Source organism: Monodelphis domestica, chromosome 3 (assembly GCF_027887165.1).
Source record: "Monodelphis domestica isolate mMonDom1 chromosome 3, mMonDom1.pri, whole genome shotgun sequence".
NCBI lineage: Eukaryota > Metazoa > Chordata > Mammalia > Didelphimorphia > Didelphidae > Monodelphis > Monodelphis domestica.
Genome location: NC_077229.1, coordinates 241792561 through 241819237, shown reverse-complemented (window position 1 = coordinate 241819237; position 26677 = coordinate 241792561). Strand labels below are relative to the sequence as shown.

At 33.8% G+C, this 26677-nt stretch overlaps 1 protein-coding gene across 3 annotated transcripts in view; it reads right to left on the bottom strand.

Moving 5' to 3' along the window:
- RTTN (rotatin) overlaps window positions 1-26677 on the bottom strand; it is a 266106-nt gene that overhangs the window by 215799 nt on the left and 23630 nt on the right. For all 3 annotated transcript variants that reach the window (XM_007487781.3, XM_056823598.1, XM_056823599.1), the window contains 4 exons: window positions 25339-25489; window positions 21995-22160; window positions 11954-12123; window positions 6115-6230 (listed from right to left, as the gene is read on the bottom strand). In XM_007487781.3, coding sequence (XP_007487843.1) covers window positions 6115-6230; window positions 11954-12123; window positions 21995-22160; window positions 25339-25489 — 603 coding nt within the window. The remainder of the gene's footprint in view (window positions 1-6114; window positions 6231-11953; window positions 12124-21994; window positions 22161-25338; window positions 25490-26677) is intronic.

The window sequence follows — 26677 nt, the reverse complement described above, 5'->3', positions numbered from 1 at the left end:
TCCCCCTCTCCATACAAAAAATCCAAACTTCCTCTTTTATCTTTTTTTAATAGAGTATTATGAATTCAAAGAAAAAATAAAAACAACTCCTGTCCTGATGAAGCTTATATTCAAGTGATAAAAGTAAAAAAGATATTCATATTTATAGATACCTAGATAAATAATTTATACCTTCATATATTCCTATGATTATGAAAATACCAAATTATCCAAAATTTTGACTATATATATGTAAAAGCTTAGAAAATAAAAATATAAGGAATTAAATTTATGGTTTGACTAAATATGTGTGGATTCTAAAATAATCTTGTGGTTGCCAATTTAAAATATTATAGCTCAAGTCAAAATGACTTTTAATAGCTTTTACTTACAAAAAGGGTAGAAAGAGTAAACGTAGAGAAATACAAAAGGAGGTTAGAGAAGAGGACCCAGAGTTAATCTTTTTTAAGATATCTGATTTAAAAATCAAATTTCTAAAACACTCTCTCCACCACGTTTGCAAATTATATACAAATGGTCACATTTGTATATAATTCTGTATAAGCCACACTCTCTCTTCTTTAACAAGTGAGCTGGGCTTAGGTAGTTCTTTTACTTTAATTATTATTATTAACTAATAATAATAAATAATAAATAAAAATTATTATTATTATTATTATTATTAACAAAACTTTAAAATATAATACTAGTTACTGAATATTAATTTTAAAACCCACACCATAACCCAGATATGACTGTGTGACTTCTTTTGGGAGTGTGTGTGTGTGTGTGTGTGTGTGTAGATAAGGAGATTCCAAGAAAACCCACAGCCTCAAATATCTAAATACAGGATATCCTAAAAGTCTTAGTGAAATTACAAGTTTTTAACAATTTATAACAACACTGTATAAATGCACAAAGTTTAGCATCAAGCAAGATAAAACTAGATACACACAACAAGGATGCAAATTTCACTTAATAAGTATCACTGAGACCTAAAAGGATAAAACTTATGACTGAAAATATGGCTCTGAATGTACAGACTTTCCTCAAAAGAAAGAGAATAATAAAGAATTCAAAACTATCAATAAACACGTGAAAAAATGTTTTAAATCTCTTATAATCAGAGAAATGCAAATAAAAACAACTCTGAGGTACCACCTCACACCTAGCTAATTGGCTAACATGACAGCAAAGGAAAGTAATGAATGCTGGAGGGGATGCGGCAAAGTAGGGACATTAATGAATTGCTGGTGGAGTTGCAAATTGATCTATCCATTCGGGAAGGCAATTTGGAACTATGCCCAAAGGGCACTAAAAGACTGCCTACCCTTTGATCCAGCCATAGCACTGCTGGGTTTATACCCCAAAGAGATAATAAGGAAAAATACTTTTACAAGAATATTCATAGCTGCACTCTTTGTGGTGGCAAAGAATTGGAAAATGGGGGGATGTCCTCCAATTAGGGAATGGCTGAACAAATTGTGGTATCTGATGGTGATGGAATACTATTGTGCTCAAAGGAATAATGAACTGGAGGAATTCCATATGAACTGGAACGACCTCCAGGAATTGATACAGAGTGAGGGGGGCAGAACCAGGAGAACATTGTACACAGAGACTGATACACTGTGGTACAATCGAATGTAATGAACTTCTCTACAAGTAGCAATGCAATGATCCAGGACAATTCTGAAGGACTTATGAGAAAGAACACTATTCACATTCAGAGGAAGATCTGTGGGAGTAGAAACACAAAAGAAAAACAACTGTTTGATCACAAAGGTCAATGAGGATATGATTGGGGTTATAAACCCTAAATGATCACCCTAGTGCAAATATTAATAATATGGAAATAGGTCTTGACCAATGACACATGTAAAACCAGTGGGGAATTGTGCATCAGCTGTGGGACAGGGTCAGGGGGAGGGAAGGAAAAGAACATGATTTTTGTAATCCTGGAAAAATACTCTAAATTAATCAATTAAATTTAATTTAATTTTAATTTTTTTTAAAAAGAGGTTATATTAAATGGATATAATTTAATACTATAGAGTAATAAGATGTGTAGAAATGTATATAAGAAACTCTAGGATGGAGAGAATATCAATGGAGAGGTATAATAAATATTTTTTAAAGTAATATTGGGGGAAAGAGAAGGATCAATGAAAAGATAGAACCACTGCTTAGTATGACTGGGACAATGATTACTGATGACTGAGAAAAGGTAGACCTGCTCAATTTTTACTTTGCTTTTTCTTCCATTGTGAATTAATGGGAGAGGAAATTGCAAATTTTTTTAAAAAGCAGATAGAGGATAATAGAGTAAGTGATACCTAGCTGCTTTTGATGAGTTCAATTCACCTACCTAATCCTGATAAAATTACATTCTTGGGTATTGAAAGAACTGCTTGTTATGGCTGATTAACCACTTTCAGTAACATCTGAAAGATTATAGAAAATAGCACTGAAAAAAGAGCAAATGTTATCCCAAATTTTTCAAAAAGAAAAGAGAAAGAAATCTGTCAAGTATAGGCCAGTGAGGTACTACATCAGCTATGAGTGCACGAAGATAAGATATTTGTTAAGTGGCTTTGATTCCTGGCAAAATTCAAGAATATGTTAAGGAGATAGTTAATGAATATCTAGAAATTAAAGAGGTGATCACAAAGACTCACCATGGCTTTTATTAACAAGATGTAATATGCTAGTCTAACTTTATTTCTTATCCTGTCAGGATTACTGAAGTTGTTGAAAGGGCTGCTTCCGGAAGCAATAGCTTCTTTCTCATTGAAGATCTTCAAACACATTATAAATGACTACTGTTGAGTAGGTTATAGTGGGAAGGTCATTCAAGTGTGTTGAATTACATGGACATAAAAGTTATTTCTGAAATTGAAATTCCATGATGCTGTGACATTATTAAGAAGTGAATGGCCACTTTCCATTGAAAGAGAAACAAAAAATTGACGGATAAGAGGATAAAGCAGTCCTGATTCATTTGTACAGAAAGAAAACATCTCTTTACACTTTAATAACTCTTACAGTATGACTTAAAGAAAACATTAAATATGTTCATTGCATTCTGTTTAAGGCAAAGAAGCATTTAATATAGTTTTTAAAGGTACCTGACAAAAATTGATGAAAATTTTGAAACACATGGGAAATTTATGAGGAAAATCTCATTCTTCAATAACATTTTAGTAAGATATTAAGGTAGTCAGGAAAAATTATTATATTACATTTATAGGAGAAAAACATTTTAAGCAAACCTAAATACTGTAGTAATTGCCAATGTTTCTCTAATTCATTTCAATGAAAGAATTTAGCCTTTGATACTACTAGTAAAACAAAAATTTTCAATTCTTAGAAAATCTTTTGTACTGCTCCTACTTATTTCAAACAGCTTTATTTGACTTAATAATTCCAACCCATAAGCAAGAACTTAAGTGACAGATTTAACCTTTAAAATAAAAATAATTCACCATATTAAAGAACAGCAGCCAGAAGTTAAAAGTAAACCATTAGTTTGCAGACTAAAGTCTTATGACTAAAAATTTTTTAGTTTATTTTAGTAATAACTGATTACATATTCTTTGTACTTCAATAGAAAAATTCATTAAATTAAAAATTTTAATATCACAAAACCTCCTAAGAATACTATATCAGTGTGCCTTTGATCTGACAACTTCAAAAGCATTATATAAAAATTCACTAGGGCAAACTGTTAGTTATCCCAACTTTACAGATGAAGAAAATGAGGCATTTAAGCTTTAAAATACTACATTAATTATGAAATACTATAAGAAGGCCTTAAATACTAGAATCAAAAGTATTTCAGCCTATTGAAAATATGAAGCCTCCAAAAAATATTGAGCAAAGGAACTACAGGATCATACTAGGATTCAGGCTGGGAAAACTACACATGCAGCTTTGTGTAGGAGAGAGAATTTACACTGGCAGAATTGTGAAGGAGAGATTGAAGAAAAGCTATAAGCAAAAGGAACAATTATAAACTCTAGTATAACAGGACAGACCAAAAGTGTGAAGTGCCTTAACTAGTGGCTCTGCACATAACAGGAAAGAGACATCAGAGATATTGGAGAGAAAGAATCAATAGGTTGTAGAGAAATGAGTAATAGGTACCAATACTGTAATAAGTGCCTCTTGGTCCTAGGCTCTACGCTAGATAGCAGGATATAAAGACAAAGTTCTTAAGATTGATATTCTATCAGTTCAATACTAGATGAGTGGCAAGATACTGGTACCATATCAAAAGAAATATACACATTAAGTCATAAATATGTTGATTTGAGTTTGTCACTATTCCATCCAACATCTTCATCATTTCTTACTTTCCTGAACACTTCATGATCTCTATAAACTCACCATTCCACAAAATGAAATCAACTGTGAAACTCCTACCTCCTCAATATTCCTAGACCCTGGGTTCCCACCCTTCCTCTGTTTGGAGATAGCTATGTTTAAGAGATATATTCTTAACTAAACAAGAAATCATAGGCAATTACAAAAGATGAAATAGATCATTTTGATTGCTTGAAACTAAAAAGTTTCCACAGAGACAACATTAATCTATCTAGACTAGAAAGGGAAGTAGTTGAATGGGAAAAAAATCTTTATATCAAATTTCTGTAAGAGTTTGGTTTTCAAAATACACAATATAAGTATGTGTCTGTAATTATATGTATATATGACAAAGGGTACAACTATTTGGGGAAGCAATTTGGAATTATGCAAATAAATGTCTAAATTTTCTGTTACCTTTTGAACCAGAGACTCTGATACTGGTCTTATATATCAAGGAAGCTACCAATAAGAAAAAAGTCCCCATATACTCCAAAAAAAAGTCATTACAGTACTTTTTGTGATATCTAAGAACTGGAAACAAAATATATGGGGAACGGTTAAACAAACTATGATACATGAATGTAATGGAATAAAACTGTCCTATAAAAAATGATGTTTGATGAATACAAAGAAAGATGAAAAGATCTCTATGAACTGATGATGCGAAGTTAAATAAGCAGAGCCAAGAAAACAATATACACAACAATGTTGTAAAGAACAATGACACACCAAAAAGTCAAAAGTAAAAACAAATTATAAAGATTGATGATACTCAAATGAAGAGATAAGAGATAATACCCCCAACCTACCCCTTTGTGGAAGTGGGTGAGGTGCACAGGTGTCACACTTCACTCATGTTTTCATATTTTTTCAATGTATCAGATCAATTTTGATGACTTTTTTTCTCTAAAAAAAATACTACAGTATTTGTCATATGAGAAGAGAGAGTAAGGAGGAGGAATCATGGGATATTATGGTAATATTAGAAATAAGAAATATAAATTAAAACTTTTTTAAAAAAATATGTAGAAATAGAAAAAGAAATATTTAATATGTAGGCAGAAGTTTCAACAGATTATGAGGGCAGAAACCAGCTTAAAAAGTATTAAAGAATAAATGTAGTGTGAGAAAGCACAGGAAATCAGTATATGGGTGTAGCAGATTAGGGTCAGAGAAAAAAAGGGTTTTTTTAGATGATGAAATCCTTCCACATTTGTTGGTTGACTAGAATTGAAATGGATTATATTGTTCTTATGTCAAAAAAATTAATTTATAGACTCTCTGCAAAGTCCATTCATTTAATCATTAGAACAAGATCAGAGAGATTTTTCTTACCTGGATACAGAATATAAGCATAATATATTTAAACATTATCACCAAAACAGTGAAAATCTATATTGTCAGATACAGAGATCCAAACCAATGGAAAGATATTTGTTGAGTATAAGTAGGTTTCAGTATACAGAATACAAGAAGTAGAACAAAAGATATCAAGGTATGTATGACAGGAAAACAAGGCAGGATTAAGTAAAGGATACCAAACGCACAGTCCTAGTGTTTGCACCATTATCCACAGAACATTAAAAGTAAAAAGCCTTTGGCTTGTTATAACCTCTATGAAATATTTATGAAAGGACAAGAATCATATAAGATGAAAAGGCATCATTGGGTTAAGACCTAGATCAGTGAAAGAAATACATACACTAATAAGATAGTGAATCCCAGGAGTATTACTAACACTACATTACTGAAAGTTTTAATCCTTACCAAGTCTAAAGCAAAGAGGCTGTTGTCATCCCAGATATCTTCAGATAATGCATCTCCAATAAGTATTCCAACTTCTGCAAGCAATTCCAGAACTTGCACTATTATCTGTGTATTGTCTATAAATGCAAAAAAGAAAAATATTTACATTAATTTTTTTAAAGGTTCCATGAGGTAACTTAGTTAAACTTCAAGGAAAATCTTCTTTCAAGCCAGAAAGAGCTGCAACTATAAACATCAGTCTATTTTAAGTCTAGTAATGCTGGAAAACTCATATTAGTCAATAATCATTCATTGTAATTCCTACTTCTCTTTGTTTACTAGCTTAAGTTTTAAGAATTTTTTAAATAGCAAAATAGAAGAGTATTTACCCACTAATAACACTAAAATTTTGGTTCTGAGCCTATAAATTTTGTTCTCATTTTACCACTATTTGAAGTATCAAGAATCTAATGATGATAAATACATGCATTGAAGTCAAATAATGTAAATTACTTTTCTTGAGAAAAATATATTCCACAGGAGTGAAAATACTCTAAATGTTTCACACTTCACTCTGTGGGAAAATACTAAATTGTGATATTATCCAAAATAATCTTCCTTTAGCTCCCCCAGATCAGGCTGAGACTTGGTACAAAACAAAACTCCATATTTTAATGCAAAGCAACCATGGATGTCAGCAAGCTATAACTGGCATGTTGGATTTGACATGGCTGAAGTGTAGCCATCTTCCAGGCTGCAACAAGGTCGCTTCTTTCTTGAGATGAAGTAATAAGGGAGGATCTGAGCTCTCTAAGTCTACCTCCTCAGTGGCTATTTATCAGTCAGAGATGTTTGGGAATGTCAAGGGTAAGGACTGAGTGGTGAGCTCACAAGTAGTATATAAACCTGCAACTGAAGAAGAAAAGATCTCTTTTTCCACCCTGCCAGACTGTGGAGAGAATATCAACTGAGCATGTCAGAATGTCTTCACCAGGCATATAATGAAAAATTTTTAAATAAAAAAATACTGACTCTCAAAGAATTTCAGTTCCACAATTCAAATAAACTAATTCAGATTTGAAAACAACACACTTTTATACCCAAAGTCTGAGAAAGCATAAGAAGCCTTCAACTAAGGAAATGAAAAAACTTATATAATGGTTAAATGAATTAAGTTCTTTAAAGGATGTGTACTAGTCATGAGCACCTCCCATACAAGGACCTCAGTTAAGTAAGTATAGGACTGGCCTCTGAACTTTAATCTATTGCCAAGTAAGGTCTAGTATGCCAGATATGAATACCTATTCTTAAGTAGGAATAGGAGGCAGCCGGGTGGTTCAGTGGATTGAGAGTCAGACCTAGAGACAGGAGGTCCTAGGTTCAAATCTAGCCTCAGAAAATTTCTAGCTCTGTGAAACTGGGCAAGTCACTTAATCCCAATTACCTAGCCTTTACCAATCTTCTGCCCTGGAACTAATACACAGTATTGATTCCAAGGTGGAAAGTAAGGGTTTTAAATAAATAAATGAAACAGGAATAAAATCCTAGATCAGTCCCTGGAAGAAGTTATCTTTACAGTGCCATCAGAAACCATAGAATTATTCTTCCCTTATATACAAGGCAGAATGGCATAATAGAAAAAAGCAATAGATTGTAAGGAAATAGAATAACAAAGCTGGTATCAGACGCTAATATATGACATTGGACATGCTACTTAAATCATTTTCTCTGTTTTTCATTTGTAAAACAGAAGATCTTTGAAGTTTCTTCTAGCTCTAAAGTTTGATTTTAATAAATGAGTTTCAATTATATGTATGTGTATGTATATATTCATATTCCAAACATGGCTATTAGTCAACTAATAACTAGTAGTAGTAGTAGTCTCTCGGTAACTGAGGATGACGATTGTCTTTGTGCGTTTTCATCTATGATAAATGAGTGTGCACAAAGACACTTGTGCGTGAAGGAGATTTAAGTGGAAAAGTCGATGCACAGAGACAGTCCCACTCTCTCGGCTTTGGAAGCCTGGGTCCAGTGGTACGAAAAGTCATTACACCTGGAGACTTCCTCAGCTGCATTGGATGGCCGTGTTGTCCTTTGTGCTCCAACACTCCCTAAGCACTCCACAGTGCTTTGCTGCATCGCCCTCTCAGCCTTTGAACCTTCTTATTGGTTTCTTCCGTCTGTGCGGCCGAAGCAGTCTTCACATGCTGGGTGAGCAAAGCCTTGGTTCACCAGGGGTCGACGACCCGATGGCTACCCTCACAAGGTTTGGCCGGCCTGTCGAAGCCATTGCCCGGGGTATGGCTGCTGACGCATGCTAGCAGCTACTAGGAGCCACAATTGAGAGCTGGGTGTCAGGTGGGGGTCAGAGGCTGGAGAGCTGCCCTAGGAGGGCACGACAAGCCCTCCATACCAGAGATACTACCCCTCCCTGAGCACCCCAACAAGCAAAAAATACATATTTACCTAAAAAAATTAAAACAAACTAGTAGATATGAGGCCTCTGTTACTTTGAAATGAAAAGACTGATAGTGAATCATTTTATAAATTACACTTGCTAAGCAACATTCACAAATTATTCAGGGTCTAAACAAAAATGAGGGGTAATAGAAATCTTAGAAAATTAATTTCAAAAGAAATATATGCATGTTTAATTTACTTGCTTTTTTACATCAAATTTAAAAATTTGAAGCAAAAACATGACATGTCAAACTATTTTAAAATGATGAAACTACAAAAATAAGAACTGAAATCATCAATCAAGAAAATATTACACTTTGGAAAATAATTATTATTCATGGTGCTTAAGTTTAAAACTTTTATTAAATATTCATAACATTAATGAATATTCCTCACTCATGGTAATAGAGTATTTAGTAATTAGTCACCTAAGTAGCATTATGGACCAAAAAATTCTTTTTCATTTTTTTAAACTAAGGAAATATAGTTTTCCTAAGGGGTAAAAAATAATAACAAAAGGGTTCAGTACATAAATAGACTTCAATTTCTTAAAACATAGTGTCTATTTCCACTTCTGAAAAGCAATCCATAAAGATTTATATACATCTGAAATACCTTAAATTCTCCCAAAGTGAATCTTAGAAACATAAACACATTTATCTTGCATTTATGTGTTGACAGGTTTGTGAACCAGAAAAGATAATGATTTTAGAAAAGCAATGCTGCTTTCCAAGCTTTTGTTCCTTACTGCATAATTTAGAGAAAGAATGAATAATCAAGATATTGCAATTATTTTCTAAATAGTAAACAATTATGTAAAAAAAAAGAAATGGAGAGGAGTCTCTTTGGAATAAACAGGTGAAAATTTACATAAAAACAGAAAAGTTACATAAGAAATAATCAAAACATTTCTAGTATGTGACTAAACAGGGAAAAAATGTTAATAACTAAATAGAATTTTTCCTCTAAAACTAAGCTTTTGAGTTGATTTCAATATGATAGTTTCCCATTAGATAGTAATTATTTTAAGGAGAAAAAATTAATTTAAAAAACTTCATTTAGAATGTTTTTAATATAAAAGCATGGTAAATAAACATGATTAAACATTCTTTAATATTTAAATTAATTACATTTAAATTATTCCATTATGAATATGCATGACTTCATTATCCAAGAAATTGTCACTCATTCTACCATATTAATAATTAACATTTATAAAGTTCAACATTAATAAAATAATAAAAATCATCTCTAATAACCAACATTAAAATTAAGCTATAAAGAGGCAATTAGCACACAGTGGACAGAGCTCCAGGCCTGCAGTTAGGAGGACCACAGTTTAAATCTGACCTCTAACATTTCTTAGTTGTGTGACCCTTGGCAAGTCACTTAACCCCAAATGCCTAATCCAGTGATGGCAATTTTTTTTAAAACAAGTCTTTACTTAATATATCAACAAGGTACTGTACAATGTAGAGCAAAGTCTTGAAGTTAACATGTGCCAGTGATGGCATGGGTGTCAAAGATGGCACATAGAGTACTCTCTGTGAGCATGTGGCCCTGTTCCCCAAAGTTCATTACTAGAAAGGCAGAGGAACTCGGGCAGAGCTGCTCCCCTCCCCCACATTTCCCGCCCCTCTGCCCAGCAGTCCAATGGAAATGCTTCTTCCCTCATCTGTGTGGAATAAGGGGGTTTTGGGGGTTACAGGAGTGGGAGTGGGGGGTGCACCAGAGAGCACTTGGCACTCAGTGAGGGGGAGAGGAACAACACACAGTCTCTGGGGAAGGGCAGGTATGGCACTTGTTCTGGAGGGTCAGGAGGGGCAGAGTTCAGCACTCCATCTCTAAAAGGTTCACCATCATTGACCTAGTCCTTAGTGATCTTTTAACTTAGAATCAATATGTAGTATATCAATTCTAACACAGAAGGTGAGTTGAAAAAAAAGGGGGGGGAAGGGTGGAAGGAACTAGGTGGCTCAGTGGATAGAGAGCCAGACTTGGACACAAGAGTTTCAGGATAGTTGTGTCACCTGGGACAAGACATTTAACTCCAGTTGCCTAGACTTTATCATTCTTATGTTAAGACAAAAGGTAAAGGTTTAAATTTTTTAAAAAGCTAAGCAACCAAAATGAAAAAGCTTAATTTTAATAGCTTTAATTTAGAATCACATCCCAACCATTGTTTACATAAACAAATAGGCTGCTTTGTAACCTCATCCAATAGGGAAGAAGAGAGATGCAAATTGATTACAAAATAAAACATATTTGGGAATGACACTTTACATAATATCTAAACTTGCTAACAGCTTTGTAGTTTAGGTAGGGACAGACTGATGGGAAAGAAAATTTGCTTGAGATAAAAAACACAATAAAAAATTTTCATAAAGATCAAAGACTTTTTGCTTGTTTTTTCAAGTTGACCATCTTCTCTCTGATTTATTCAGACTACTGTCTGTTTTCAATGATTCTATTTAAAGTAGGCAAGAAGAAATAGATGCATCTGTCTTTTTTTTTTTAATCCTTACTTTTCAGGGCAGCTAGGTAGCTATTGGGAGCCAAACCTAGAGATGGGAAGTCCTAAGTTCAAATATGGCCTCAACACTCCTCCTACCTGTGTGATTCCCATCTCCTAGCCCTTATCACTCTTATGTCTTGAAACCAATCCACAGTATTGATCCTAAGATGGAAGGTATGGGTTAAAAAAAAAATCCTTACTTTCTCTCCTAGTAATAATTCTAAGGCAGAAGGTCAAGGGCTAGGCAAACAGGGTTAAGTGACTTGCCCTTTGAAACATTTAAGAAGTCTTTGAGATCAGATTTGAACTGAAATCCTCCTGACTCCAAATGTGGCACTCTCTCCACTGTGATGCTTAGCTGCCCCTACATTATAGTTTTTAAAACAGACTAAAGGGTAGCATGGTAGAGTAAAAAATCCCTGACTTTCAAGTCAAGTGAAAAATGAGCTTGATTCTTGGCTTTGATACTTACCAACTGTGGACCACAGACCTTTCCTGATTTTCAATTTTCTCATCTGTGAAATGGGAATATTAAGACCAATGCCATACGCCTCACAACAAGGCTGTGAAAAAACTCCCTCAAAAACTTGAAAGCAACAAATGTACATGCACTACCACTACTACTGTCTATGTAATCTCCTTGGCAACCATATTGGAATAATTAAGAGCCAGAGTGACATGGTACTCTTTCTAGCTACCTGAATTTTTATATAATCTCTACTTAATTTCTGCCCAGGACTCAAGGAAAACGTATTATCTCAGGCAGTCTGAATGCCCTATGTGGTTATTTTAAAAAGGAAAGAAAAAAAGGAAAACTTTAGGAAAATATCCAAAATTTTCATATAAAATGGCTCCATGATGCAACCAATTTAACCAACTCACTTGTTCTTAAGAGAGGGACTGCTGTTTCCAAAACAAGGACGCAGAACTGAGGAAGACTAAGTTGCTGGAACTGTAACTCCAGGGTGTCCTCAATTTCTAGCTCTCGAAGATCAGTCTGTATCATATCCAAAGGTGAATGGATGGACGGTCTAGGAACTGCACTACTTTCACTGTAGAACCAACAATAAACACCAAAAATGAACTTCAGCAATTCAATCAGTAAATATTAAGTGCATACTGTGTATGAGGTGTTGCCTTAGGCACTTGGCATTCAAAGATAAAATGATTTGGTCTCCAGTTGCAATCTAGAGGAAAATAAAACACAAATAATTATAAGAGAAGGAAAAGATCAATGTAAAGGGGAGATCAAGGACTATTTATAGTTAAAGGAGAAAGCTATTCCTTGCAGTTAGTTGGCACTGTTGGGAGTAAAGGGTTGAGAACGAGAGAGGATTTCATAGGAGGGGGCACTTGAATTTAACTTTGAAGAAAGTAGGTTTTAGAAGATAGCATGGAAACAGAAGAAGATAACACAAGAAAGGATAGCAAGTAACCTAGTGTAACTAGGATAGAATACCGGAAGGGGAATTATGTGAAGGTTAGAAAAAGTAAAAATGAAGCTAAATTGTGAAAACACTGAATATAAAGATAAAATATTTACACCCAATCTGGAAGGCAGAGGAAGTCACCAAAAGATTCTGAAAAGGAATATGATTTTTGAGTTGGTACAAAAGAAAAATAACCCAGAAAACAATGAAGAATAAATAGGAAAGAAGACACACTAGGAACAGAAAAATAGATAAAAGCTCATTATAATGAATCGGGAAAGAGGTAATGTTGTCCTAAACTAAAATGGCAGAGGAGTGAAATAAGGAAATAGATGGAAAATATTGTGAAAGTTTCTCTCAGTGAAGAGATGAGAGACTCCTTCTACAGAATGTTGTATATATACATTGTCAGATCCTATAACTAGGTTCAGTGCTTTTGCTTAACTATTTTTTTTTTGCCACAATTTGGAGGGAGCACACAAAGGAGATATATGCTAAAAATGATATGATAAAAAACCTAAAGTCATGAATAAAGTCTATTTTTTAAAAATTGGGAGATACAGTGGGAAACTGATTGACATGAAAAACAAACTATATGACTAAAAATCCATGTTTTTAAATGCCAGGAGTTTGAATTGACAGAACTTGAAAATCAACTGCAGGTGACAGTGAAGAAAGAAGGTCCAAGTCAAGCATCTGGATAACTGAGATACATGTAGTGTCATAGTGTCATTCTGAGTTCGTGTCCAGTTTTGAACATGTTCAAAGTACCGATATATATGGCAAGCAAATAGAAATATGAAACCATATCTACAGTGTTAGGTTGGGAATTTGGGTGAGGAAAGAACAGGGAAGATATAAATAATTCATATTTATTGGTTAGGAAGGGGAGAAAGGAACAGGTGTTTAGGAGGAAATTATACTAATTATCTTAACAATCTAATATCTATAAACTAGCTAAAATTATCTTATTAAGCTAAACAGTAAAATCCCCAATAGTCAAGTCTCACTCCAGGAGTCCAATCAAATGGGCCAGGATCTTCAGTTGGTTAGTCTATCTTCAATCTTCTTGATTCAAAGATGCCAGCTGTCAGATCCAAAAGATTTCTTTTCTTCTGTTGGTCTCGGGAGAAAAGTCTTTTCCAAGCCTCAAACTCAGGTCCTTCAAGGAGAGCTCTGATGAAGTCTGTTGGGCATAATATCTTTCCCAGATCGCTAGCCTCAGGCTCCCACATGACCTTCAGGCACATGCTCCTGTCAATCACTTACTCTGACATTTGCACCTCTCAATTTTTGCAAACTGTTCATCCTTTATCACATTTCCCCCCTTTTGCACAAATCAAAAATCGTGTAGGAAACACGATTTTTTATTTTTGTGCACAATCTAAAATACTTACCAATTACCTAAACTAAAAACTCTACCCAAAATAACAAACAACCTACACTCAACTGTCTTACTCTAACTAATACTAACCTATTCTAGGGAATTTAACAAGGAAAAAGAAAAAGGAATTAAGTAATGAACAAGTACAAATGTCAAGCAGAAACAAAATTAAAACAGCAAATAACATCAAATAAAAAATGAACATAACTTCCATGCAAACATCAAACATAAAATACTCTTATCAGCTAATACAACAAATTGTACTACTATTATAATACATTAACATTAAACTTAGAGAAAATTTTTGAAAATTACAATAAACACATTGTATAAGTTTTATACTAAAAATCAAACCAAACATTAAAATCACTTATGCAACTATGTGTAACAATAAATATTAAGTGAAATATGTACATAATTTACATATATGTACATATTGTACATATATGCAATATATACATGTATTCTATACATGTGTGCATGTATACACTTATGTACACTTCGTATTTACACAGTTTACATATCTACATGCACTATAATACAATTAATTTACAATCCTATTATATGCCCTTTTTACATATTTTACATATTTGTTTACAATTTTTTTCGATATGTGATGTCATGTTGTTTGTGCTGTGTAATGTATGATGCAATGCAAGTCAGTATCTAATTTCCTTATCTTATTTTACTTAATCTTACCTAACTAATCTCTATCTGTAAAATACTTCAGCCTAACTAAATTTCAATACCCAAACTAAACCTAAGAATGTATTTACATTTTGTTAATAAATAACACATCTATAGTTAATTATAACACTGTTAGTACCCTAACTATACATTATTTCACTAATTTAAGTACTGATTCAATGTAACCTAACCATGTTTATGTTTTGTGGTTATGTTTTATTATGTTGTTACTTTTGCTATGTCATGTTGTTTTGCTATTTTAATGTGTTACTGTTATGTAATAGTTATGTTACTGTTGTATGCAACATACTTACCCCTACTTCAAATCTTTCTTTCTCTTCTCACCTCCTTGAATAATCTTCTGCAATTCCATAGTAGTAAATATATTTGTTTGTATGTGAATAAATGCTATTTTATTTGTATCATAATACATTACCCCAAAGTATTCATTCATTAGTCCATTTATCCTATAATCCTCTTCATTGAAAATTTCACAGTCTTTTAAATTTATAAATTTTCAATCTTTTAACAATGTCCATTAATTCCTGAATTCTCCTCTTCATCTGCATTGTCCTCTTTTATCCTCTAACACAGGAATGGTCCTCTCCTTACTGATCTTTTTGACTACAGACTCAATTTGACTGATGATTCTATCTTTCTGAAATCTCTTCTTCATTTTCTTCTTCTTCGATGACTTGTAAATTTTCATTATTTATACCATGTGCTAATTTTATATGTGAACAATGATACCATGAATCTCTACCCAAAACTTTTACTGAATATGGAGAAACTAACACAATAGTGTAAGGACCTAACCAACTTTCTTGTGTTGCTGATGTTTTAGCAAAATTTGACATATACCATATCTCCTGGTTTGTAATTATGAAGAGAATAATCCAAAGGACCAGTTTGAATTAATACTCCCATATCATGTAATTCTTTTAGTCTTTGTTGTAAAGCACTTAAGTAAGAAGCAAGTTGACAATCTCCTCCCAAGAGAGACATATAGACTGTCTTGCAAGTTTTTGCTTGTACTGGAACATGTCCAAAGAGCATTTCATAGGATGATATATGTAAATCCACTCTTGGTCTCATACGTAGGTAAAACAAAGCTATTTAAAGAATCTCTGGCCATTTGAAATGAGTTTCAGCACAGAGCTTCCCCACCATAGTCTTTATTTCCTTATTTACACACTCCACTTGTGCTGAACTTTGTGGATGATAAGGCACATGATATTTTGGTGTTATTCCTAGATTTTCAGACTCTTTTCAGGATGTCTTGAGTAAAATGTGATCCTTTATCAGTCCATTGTTAGTGGTGCTCCATATCTAGGTATAATTTCCTTAATCACCACTTTCACCTCAAAGCTAGCTGTATTTTTATTTGATGGAAAAAATTTCAGGCCATTTGGTTAATCTGTCACCAATTACCAAGCAAAATTTGTATCTTCCAGCTTTTGGCATACTGATGTAATCAATATGTAGACTCTCAAATGGACAATATGCTAAAGGTTTACCACCTAAACCTTTCTGTCTGAATGTTCATTGATCGGATTTTTGGCAAACAGAACAGCTTGAACAGATCTTATTTGCTACAGTACTTATTCCAGGAGCAACCCATTGTCTCTTTACAGTATTGATTACAGCTTGAGTACCAAAATGATCTTTTGTGTGAATGGCTTGACGTAAATAGGTATACAGGTCTTTTGGTAACAGAGGCTTTCCTGTATCTGTTAACCATATACCATGTTCTTTTCTTGCTCCAAACTTCTTTCCATTTTTGTATTTCTGAGTCTATATAAGCTTTTTCTAGATCATCAGATTCTATAGTTTATAAGTTCATAACATACACTGGGGCATTTCTGGCAGCAAATTTAGCAGTTATATCAGCTCTATGATTTCCTTTAACAACTGAATCTCTTCAGGAAGAAGTCTAGCTGGATTTAATTCACTATACCTTCTCAACTTGATGTTTTTACTACCTAGAATTATAATTTCATACTTAGATATTTGTTGGTCTGAATATGCTTGAGTACAAAATTTCCTGATTAGTGCTTCTATTTGACATGAACAAAATACTGTCAATGGACATCCCAAAACTAAGTCTGATGACTTCTGAACTAACACAGCCACAGCAGCTACACCCCTTAAACAAGGAACTGTTCCTGCAGCAACTGGATCTAGCTGACAACTATAGTATCCAATTGAATGATAACTTTGTCCTAAAGTCTGTGTCAGTACACCAGATGCAATTCCTTTGGTCTCATTCACAAATAACTGAAAAGGTTTAGTATATATAGTCTGGGATTTCAAGAGCTGGTGCAGATAAAATCGCTTCCTTAAGCTTATTTAAGGCTTGCAGGTATTCAGGCTTGAGTTTCAGAAGTTCTGGTTCTCTATTCCCGGTTAGATCTGTTAAACATTTAGAAATTTCACTATATCCATTATCTGCAAAAACCAGTTTCTCCAAGAGCAGCTCTGCGTTGCTTCTTGGACTTAGGTGCACTCAGTTTCTGGATATCAGCTGTTCTTTTCTTAGTGATACTTCTGAAACCCTCTGACAACACAAAGCCAAGATATTCAATGCAAGGCAAAATCCACTGAAGTTTTGCTTTAGAGATTTTACTTCCACATTTATATAATTCAAGCAAGAGAATCTTGCTATCTCTTAAACATACTTAAGCAGATGGAGATGCTAGGAGGATATCACCTACAAAATGTACTATTTTACTTTCCTTGAATGTTATTGTTTTAAGGTCTCTGTTCAAAATTTGAGAGAATTGACTCAGGCTATCACAATACCCTTGTGGAAGACAAGTATAGGTCCACTGGGTACTGTCCCATGTGAAAGCAAAGATCTTTTGAGAATCCTCGTGAATTGGTATCAAGAAAAACACTGAACATAAATCTACCATGGTGAGATATCTTGCTTGACTTGGAATGGATGAAATTATAGTAGCTGGGCTTGGTACTATAGGATGAGTCTTTATTACATGATCATTTACAGCTCTCAAATCCTGTATGAATCTGTAGACAATTCTGCCATCTTGATCCAGCTTTTGCTTTTTTATTGGCAGTATGGGAGTATTATATTCTGAAAAACATAGTATTATGATCCCTTGTTGAATTAGGGACTTAATAACAGGTCTTATTCTTTCTATGGCTTCTTTACTCAAAGGGTATTGAGGAACACAAGGACCTGTTCCTTCCTTGGTTCTTACTGTTACTGGAGTAGCTGATTTCAATAGGCCTACATCTGTGAAAGATTTTGCCCATACATCTTCTGGTATATCCTCAGGAATAGGATAGATGGAATTCAACTCATTCTCTGCACTGACTGAATCTAAGAACAGCAATGGAAAAGCTTTCAGAGATTATTCTGGGAGTTGTAATGATATATCCTCGGTGTCAGTACATTGAATTGTTGCTCACTATTTACAAAGCAAGTCCCTCCCAAGAAGATTCATTGGATACAAATACAGGTATACAAATAAATGCATGGTCCACACTTAATGGACCTAGAGTTGTCATTTTAGGTTGTAGTTTTGCTACTCTCTCTGGTTTTCCAGTAGCTCTAATCACTTCCATAGTACCAACAGCTTTACAATCTTTAGGAAGACTTTGAAAAACTGATTTACTGGCTCCAGTATCCACCAAAATATTATAAATCTGACCCCCTATAGTTATAGAAACATAGGGTTCAGTACTATTTGGAGGTTGGAAGGTATCAAGAATTGGTTCTAGCAGAGTAACATCAGTACAAAGTTCATTCATTTCCTATCCATCCAACTCTACATCTGCTTCAATTACATGACTTTCCCAGGATTTTGTATCATCGGCTTTTATATAACTCTCATTGGTCCTTAAATTCTCCATCTCAGTATCATTGTTCTCATTTACAATTTCACTATTATTTAGTTTATATTCATTAATTCCTCTTATTCTATGTTCATTAATATTTCTATTAAATTTATATTATAATGTTCTTTCTCTGTACAGTTATTTACACTAATTATATCCTCCTTTAATTCCATTAATTCATTTGTATCACCATGTATTTTATTTTCATTACTCCCAATTTCATTTATTCTCAACTCATTTTCATTTATATCACACTCATTTCTTGATTCATTTTCATATGTCTTTAGGGGAAACCTTCATAAGGCACTAGAACTTTTACTCTGGTCATCCTTTACTACTTGGGTGTATTTAGCTCTAGCTCCAGCATTTACCCAAGACTGCATAGTACCGAGATCTGGTGCTTGTTGTACCTGGCAACAGGCATTCTGACATTGATTTGCATACCTATTTTGATTATGATTATTGTCTCAACTGTTGTTATTATAATTATTATTATTACTACTCCAGTTATTGTATTTATTAAACCCATTATTCCTATTTAATTGTCTTCTAAACTGATTTCTGAATCTGCAGTCCCAGTATAGATGTCCAATACAATCACAAAAGAAACAGTGCCTAGGACCTTATCTCTTAATAGGCTTATAGTTACTATTATACCTTGGCTGTACAGATCTCAATGCAGCCACAGTCTTTATTTCTTTAATTTCACTGTCTTTAGCTTTCATTTCAGCTTCCTTGAATTTCCTTTTCAAGTCCTCAACAATAGAATCCCTTGCATCAAATTTATCCTCTAGGTCACTTGTCAAATATGTGGCTTTTCTCCTTAATTCGTCAAGTTCTAATTCTTCCCAGTCACTGTAATTTGATTTTTAAAATTGTCTGACCTTTGGGACTTCGTTCTTTACAAAGACCCTTTTGATGTGTTTAATAGTGTTTTCTTCCAGGGGATCCATCCCTAATAGAGTTTCAGCTGCCTTGACTATCCTTTCCAGGAAAACCACAGGAGCTTCAGAGATCTTCTGCTTTATAGCCTCAAATTTTGACCATGCATTGGGCCTTTTAGTATATCTCCCCATAACCTCTAATTGCTTCAACCAATATATCATAAACCCCATCATCTGTCGTATCCAGCTTTAAGTCCTGTGGGCAAGATTGTAATAAAGGATCTATTCTTGTTTCCTCTACAAACTTGTTCCTCTCTCTCTTTCTTAAGACCTCTTTCATTAATAGGGCAAAATCACTGAAATCAGGATCATATAAATCAATTGCCCTATGCATTTCTTTAATTACTTTATTTGGATCGTTATTGAAATTTGGGGTCCTCCTTTTGATGGATTCAAGGTCCTCCAGGGAAAATCTCTTGTGCATCTTAACCTTATGTACTTCATTTTGCTTAACCACTGGCATATCTCTTAGTGGACATAAATTTACTATTCCTGCTGCTTCTTCCTATTCTAGCCTATTTAGTTTTTTTTCTCTTTATTGTTTAAAGGAGAATCTAGAGATAGAAATATATGCTTGTTCCTCAGAAGAAGTTTAATACAGATTTACAACTTTGTTTATAAGAAGTTTCATAATGCCTGAGCAAATTAAGTGGGAGAACCCTAAACAAATAAATATATTAAATTTTGGAAAATGGCTCAAAACTATAACTGAAACCAAAAAATTCATTTGAATTTGCTGTTTCAATAAACTTGGAACCATGTTACACATTTCTGAAGCAATAAGAAACACTAGCACTGATCACATGATCAATCTTCCTACTGAAAAATCAACATTAATTCTGGAATATATGTCATATAATCTGGTAGTCTTTCAATGATTCTTAAAAAATATTTCTAATATTTCTTTTATTTCCTCTCTTATGGGATCAAATTTTCTTTCATTTACAACTCTGTCTGGAAAAGAATGTTAACAAAGGAAAAGAGCAAAAAGTTAATTTAATTAATATACTTAACACAATATAAATTTTATTGTGTTGCAAAATGCATTATTCCAAAGAAATCAGTAAGCCCTACTCATTAAAGAAATACTTAATGGGGGCAGCTAAGTAACTCAGTGAATAGAGTGCCAGGTCTAGAGATGGGAGGTCCTAGAGTCAAATCTGGCTTCAGACATTTCCTAGCTATATGACCATGGGCAAGGCAGTTAACCACAACTGCCTAACCCTTACCACTCTTCTGCCTTGAAACGAATATTTAGCACTGATTCTAAGATATAAGGTAAAGGTTTAAAAAAAAGATAAATTGGCCTTCCTCACAAAAGAAAGATGTCCTAGGATACTAACAGTATTCCTCAAAAGAGGAAAAATATCTATAAGCATCAAACATAAAGAATCTAGAACATTCCACTGTCCCAACAAAAAAGTTAGAGATTTTAAATGAATAAAAAATTAAAAGAAAAGCCTAACTAAAATTTTCTTTTTTTCATAGAAAATAAATTCACATTCCTAGTCAATGACCATTATCACCATTCAATATACCATAATAACTATATGAAGAGATGATATATTGTGTACACAAGGGATAGGGACTAGACCTGTTTCATTGGTATAGGTAATTGTCTGATAAGGAAATTCATCCTACTCATGAGGGTTATCACCTTCTTGCAACTTCTACACATAGAAAGCTTCCTGGACAGGAGAGGTTAAGTGATTTGTCAAGGGTCACACCCAATCAGTATGTATCAGAGGAAGGAACTGAATCTATATCGTGATGTTTCTTGGCCTACTCTCTATTCAAAATGCCAAGATGCCTCTCATATACAAATATTAACATAAAATTTTATCAAAATGCTTCAGGCCTTAGGATAAAGCATATATCAACACCTGCCATTGCATATCCAGATTAACTTTATTTTTAAACAAACTCAACATAGAAAAATCTGGAGTTTGATGAAAAATTCATTTTTTAAACATTATTTTTGATTTATGATAGAATTCCCAAAGGATTATTCCAGATATCACATTTATTTAATGCATTTAAAATGTTGGCATTTACAAATAATTTAAGACACTTTTCACAACCACATTTAATGTTTAAAGCCCGTTCTGTATGTACATACTGCTTCAAAGATACACTGACATAAATTCTTCTTTCCTAACGTATTAACAGAAACAAATGCAGTGAGAAGTAATGGTCAGTGTTGCTCTTATAATTAAGAAATAAAGGATTCAAGCTCTATTATCAGATATTTCATAACTAGAAGACTGTAACTAAATCACTTAACCCCCCCAAGCTTACTTCCTAGGATTTATCGACCAAGTTCAAAAAGATTACAATCAGCTTTAGTGAAGGAAGACCCCATATTAGAAGCTTCCTACACTAGAATGAAAGCCTCTTGCAATCAGGGATCTTCTTTCATTGCTTATACTTGTTTCCCCCGTGCTTAGCATAGTGTCTAGCACACAGTAGGTGCTTCATAAATATTTACTCATTAGCTTATAGAGAATACAGATTCTTCATAGACACCTTATGGTATAAACAACAATAACAACAAAAAACAGAAATATTTGAATTGTTGAGTTAGTTTCACTAATCTATCCAATTTCATTAAGGTTACCTGGAAGATACCGCATCCCAATCCTGGCCATCTCCTCTGGGACGCAAGCCTATGTGTCCAACCACTGAAGGTCGAGGGCTACTGCTTCCTGAGGAAATATTCTGAGAATGATGGGCACCTCTTGTTTCACGGCTATAGGACAAGGAAGAATTCTGGGAAAATGTGTCTGATAGAATAGAAAAGAAGAAAATTATTAGTAATGTATTAATTAGCTGAACATATTAGAAGTATTTGTTTATAATTCTTCCAAAGATCTTGTGCATTTTTAAAACCCTAGGCTGCTTGACTATCTTATATGAACAGACACAAGCTGAGGCAAACATGAAGAAACTTGCATTCAAACACCAAGCCTAAAACTTAATAATTGTGTGACCATGGGCAAGTGAGCTGACCTTTGAATTTCAACATCTTCCTCTTTAAAAGGGCCTATGGAATCTATAGCACCAACTTCAAGGAGCTATTCAGAGGAAAAAATAAGTAATGCTTATGAAACACTTTGTAAACATTAAGTAAAGCACTACACAAATGTCAGCTATTATATAGTCATAAGATTTAGTAGCTGGAAATTACCTAAGACAGAAACTGACTAGCAGAGTTAAAATGATTTGCCTAACTTCACAAATGTAAGTATTAAGTATCAGCATAGAGATTAAAACCCAGATCACCCTCCAATTCTAAATAAACCATATCATGATACCTCTATTAAGTAATCATAGATTTAGAGTTATTCCTGACAGAGAAATAATTTTCATATTGGATTCTTAAAATGAATATCTGAAACTCCCTGGCCAATATAATACACCTACAACATTAAACTAGTAGGCTAAAACAGTAGTGGTGCAAAAATATTTTCAGTTATCTGCTTTACTCAGTTGTAGGTCAAAACTAAATTTTCCTAATGGGGTACTAGATATTCAGAAACTCTTATCTATCAATCAGTCACTTATTGTTACTGGCATTAATAGTAAATTTCAAGAATATAAATCAAGGACTACTTAAACTTACTGAGCTGTCTGAAAAGGCACATTCAAGTAGCTTTTACATCTAGCAAATTCTATTAATTATATGGAATGATGAAATGGCAACTAAGGTTGCCTAAATTTCCAGGTATAATGACATTGCTTAGAATTCTCAGTGAAAAAGGGAATTATCTGTGAAGTGTTATAACAAAGTACCACTAATTTATTATCAATTCTGCTTTCAATGAATGTTACAAGATTTTTATAACCCAGAAACCACAAGTCACAACTACTGTTTTCATATCATATGTTAATCTACTTTCTTTCTGAACATATTAGCAAAGACAGAATTTTACCCTTGGTTAAAGTCCTTCTCAGGTATAAGCATAAATGCATTTTTTCTCAAGTTATTCTCACATTCTCTTAACCAAACCAAAGCTTTCAATTATACAAATCAGGCACACAACAAATTATGAAGAAATACTATACTGAAACATAATTAGAGAAATATTTGATTACTAATAAAATGCCTCACAGCTCTAAAGACCTCAAAAGGAACCCTGGAGATAACTTAGTACAACACTTTCATTTTACAGAAGAGTAAACTAAAGCCCAGAGAGGAACCAGGATTTGCTAAAAGTCATAAAACATATGTATGTATATATACATATATTAGTAACAAAAAATATATACATAAATATCACATATATACATATATGAGGAAGACATTTGATATTTCCTGAGAAACCAGTAATATCTACAGTAATTCTCTGTAGCAAATGTCCACAATTGGCAATCTGTACTCAGCTTCCTCCTATGAAGATTATCAACATTCCTTTATGAAGCTGCTCTCAAGGACCACAAGCTTCCATTGTTATTCAAGTCATTATCCCCTGCCTTCCCAAATTGCTACACTCTTAACGACTGGGGACAAATCTTCCTCTCAGAACTTCCTGTCTCAAATCAAGCTGAACTTATTAAACTGATGTGAAAATATGATTGACTTAGTGTTTTTTCCTTCCCACTTAACATTTTCTGGTTTAAACAGCATATTTTCTAGTCAAGTGTTACTATCTCCTAGAACTTTATTGTTTAAGAAACCTCCAAGCTAAGAGGCAACTAGGTTGTTCAGTAGATAGCCAGATCTAGAGATGTGGAGGCTGGGTTTAAATCTGACTTCAGATTCTGCCTAGCAGTACAACCCTAGGCAAGTCACTTGATTCCAATTATCTAGTCCTTACCACTCTTCTGCCTTGGAAAGAATACTTGGTATTAATTCCAAAACAAATGGATAAAGGGTTTTTTTGGTTGTCATTTAAAAGAAACCTCCAAGGAGGAAGCTGGGTGGCTGGCTCAGTGTATTGAGAGCCAGGCCTAGAGATAGGAGGTACTGGGTTCAAATCTGATCTCAAAAACTTCCTAGCTCTGTGAAACTGAGCAAGTCATTTAACCCCCATTGCCTAGCCCTTACCACTCTTCTGTCTTGAACCAATGCACAGTATTGATTCTAAGATGGAAGATAAGGGGTTTGATAAATAAATAAATACATGTTGAAATCCATTGTTTTTTTATGTAAACATAATGGAAAGACATTGAGAAAAATGTTAGTATAAAACTATTCAATATGCTTTCAAAAGCAGTCATTTCATCCTTTGGTTTTGTCGAAATGGTTTTCGTTGTTGCAGGAAAGAATTCAGCAGGAGAAATTTTAAAGGCAAATGGCTTTAATGTAAAAAAAAAGCAACAATAAAACTTTTAAAGGATACTGGGCCAAAAGGCCTCTAAAATTCTTCTAAAATCTAAAAGTCTAAAATATAAATCCAGGAAAAGTTTAAAACTTCTTATTTTTAAATCAGATGTACTGATTTTTTTTTACTCTACCAGCTATTTAAAAAAAAAAAGTTTGATGATCAGGAAAATAAAAATGAACATTTTATTTCCTTCTCATCAATAGTATTAGGCCTTTGTTTCATCAGCATTTAACCTTGAAATCATAGTATTAATAACCAAGTAGAAGAAAATATAAGAAATATAAAGATGATAATGATAACCATAAACATAATTATGCCCATTACACCCAAGAACACTTTAGTTATATTATCATCATCAGTATAAAAATAGAAAAAAACATAAATACTTAAAGAAAAAAGATCTGGAAAACTTCTATTCTTACTACACTTGATCTTAGTCAAAAGGCCAAAAAGTGATTACTTCTATTCATTATATGTAGTCTGTGTTTTAAATATGAGAATTTTTGTGGGGAAGGGAATAGATTTTATATTATTAACTTACACAAACTCTACTGTACAGCATTACACACTACGAACTTTTTTCCATTTTAGTCGTACATACATTCAGAATTTAATGAAAAAAAAATAAAAAGACCTTGTTTAAAGGAGAAAAATCCTGGATCTCTGTGAAAGTTAAGTCTGTTTCTCAAATATAGGCACAATTGTTGCAAACATGACACTGCTTTTAATGCTAAGCGAGGCTGCCCATCTCTTCCAAATGCCAGATTCATCAGAGATAATAAATTCTGAAATAAATAATAAAAATTATTATAGGAACAATATATCTGACTTTTCTACAAGTAATAATAGAAGCTAAGTGTAATTTTGCTAAATTTGTGTAGTTTTTGTTAGGTTGAGTAAGAGCCCTTCATCAAAACAAATAAATTCAAAAATATAAAATCAAAAGGCCAAAAAATTTTAGCATTGAAGGATTTAAACTAGTTCACATTTAGATGGTAATTTACAAAGTCTACAAAGTGCTACTGAGAAATAAGAAAGTTAGGGCTCAAAGACATTTAAGTGACAGCAAGTCAAATGGCTAGTCATCAGGGGAGGTGACATTTGAGCATAGGTCTTCTGAATTCAAGGTGAGTACTATTTCTATGCAACCATGCTAAAAAAGTAAGCCTGCATCAAAAATAAGAAAAGAACTGAAGAAAAAAGGCCAGACTTCTAGGGGCAGAGCCATGGTGGAGAAGGGAGCCACAGCTGCTCCATGTCACCAAAAGAATCCACTCTTACCAAGAGTAAAATACCACCACAAAATGAATGCAGGAGTGAAAGAAGCAACAAGGAGACAGAGTGGAACAACTTTCAAGAAAAGAAAAATCCAAAAGGTAGGTAGAGATTATCTGGGAAATGAGGTGAGAGGAGAGCAGAGTTAGTAAAAGGCTGATATAGGAAGGAAAGAACAAGAGCAAGCCTCACCCCACTCCCACCCCACATCTGTTGCCCAGGTTTGGAACCTGAGCCCAAGCCAACATTCAGCAAATAGTGTTAGAAGCCAACTCACATTTCTTGAAACTTCAACTCTGTGGAGAAGTTTGGAGTCCCAGCCCAGGACAGTCTGGGCTGAAGTGGGTTAATCCATGTGGACCCAGAATGAAGACAGAATTTCCAGTCTGGGCTTAGGATAAGGACATAGTACACAGTTTGGGGTAGCTGATAGTACTAAGGACTAATCTTTTGGCCTAAAGTTCATAGCAGAGCTCCAAGACAGGGCAATTAAGGGTGAGCCTGATTGAATGAAGTACACAGCAAGACCAAAAACGTGAGTCAAAGCCTAGGATTAGAATTTGATCAGCCCCTGACCTGACCAAAGTCAGATTGAAATCAAAAGCTTATGCCAAAAAAAAAAAAAAGCTTATGCTGAAGCCTGAGGCAAGTTCTTAAGCCATCAGCATCTCAAGGGTTAATAGAATCAGCAGGAAGAG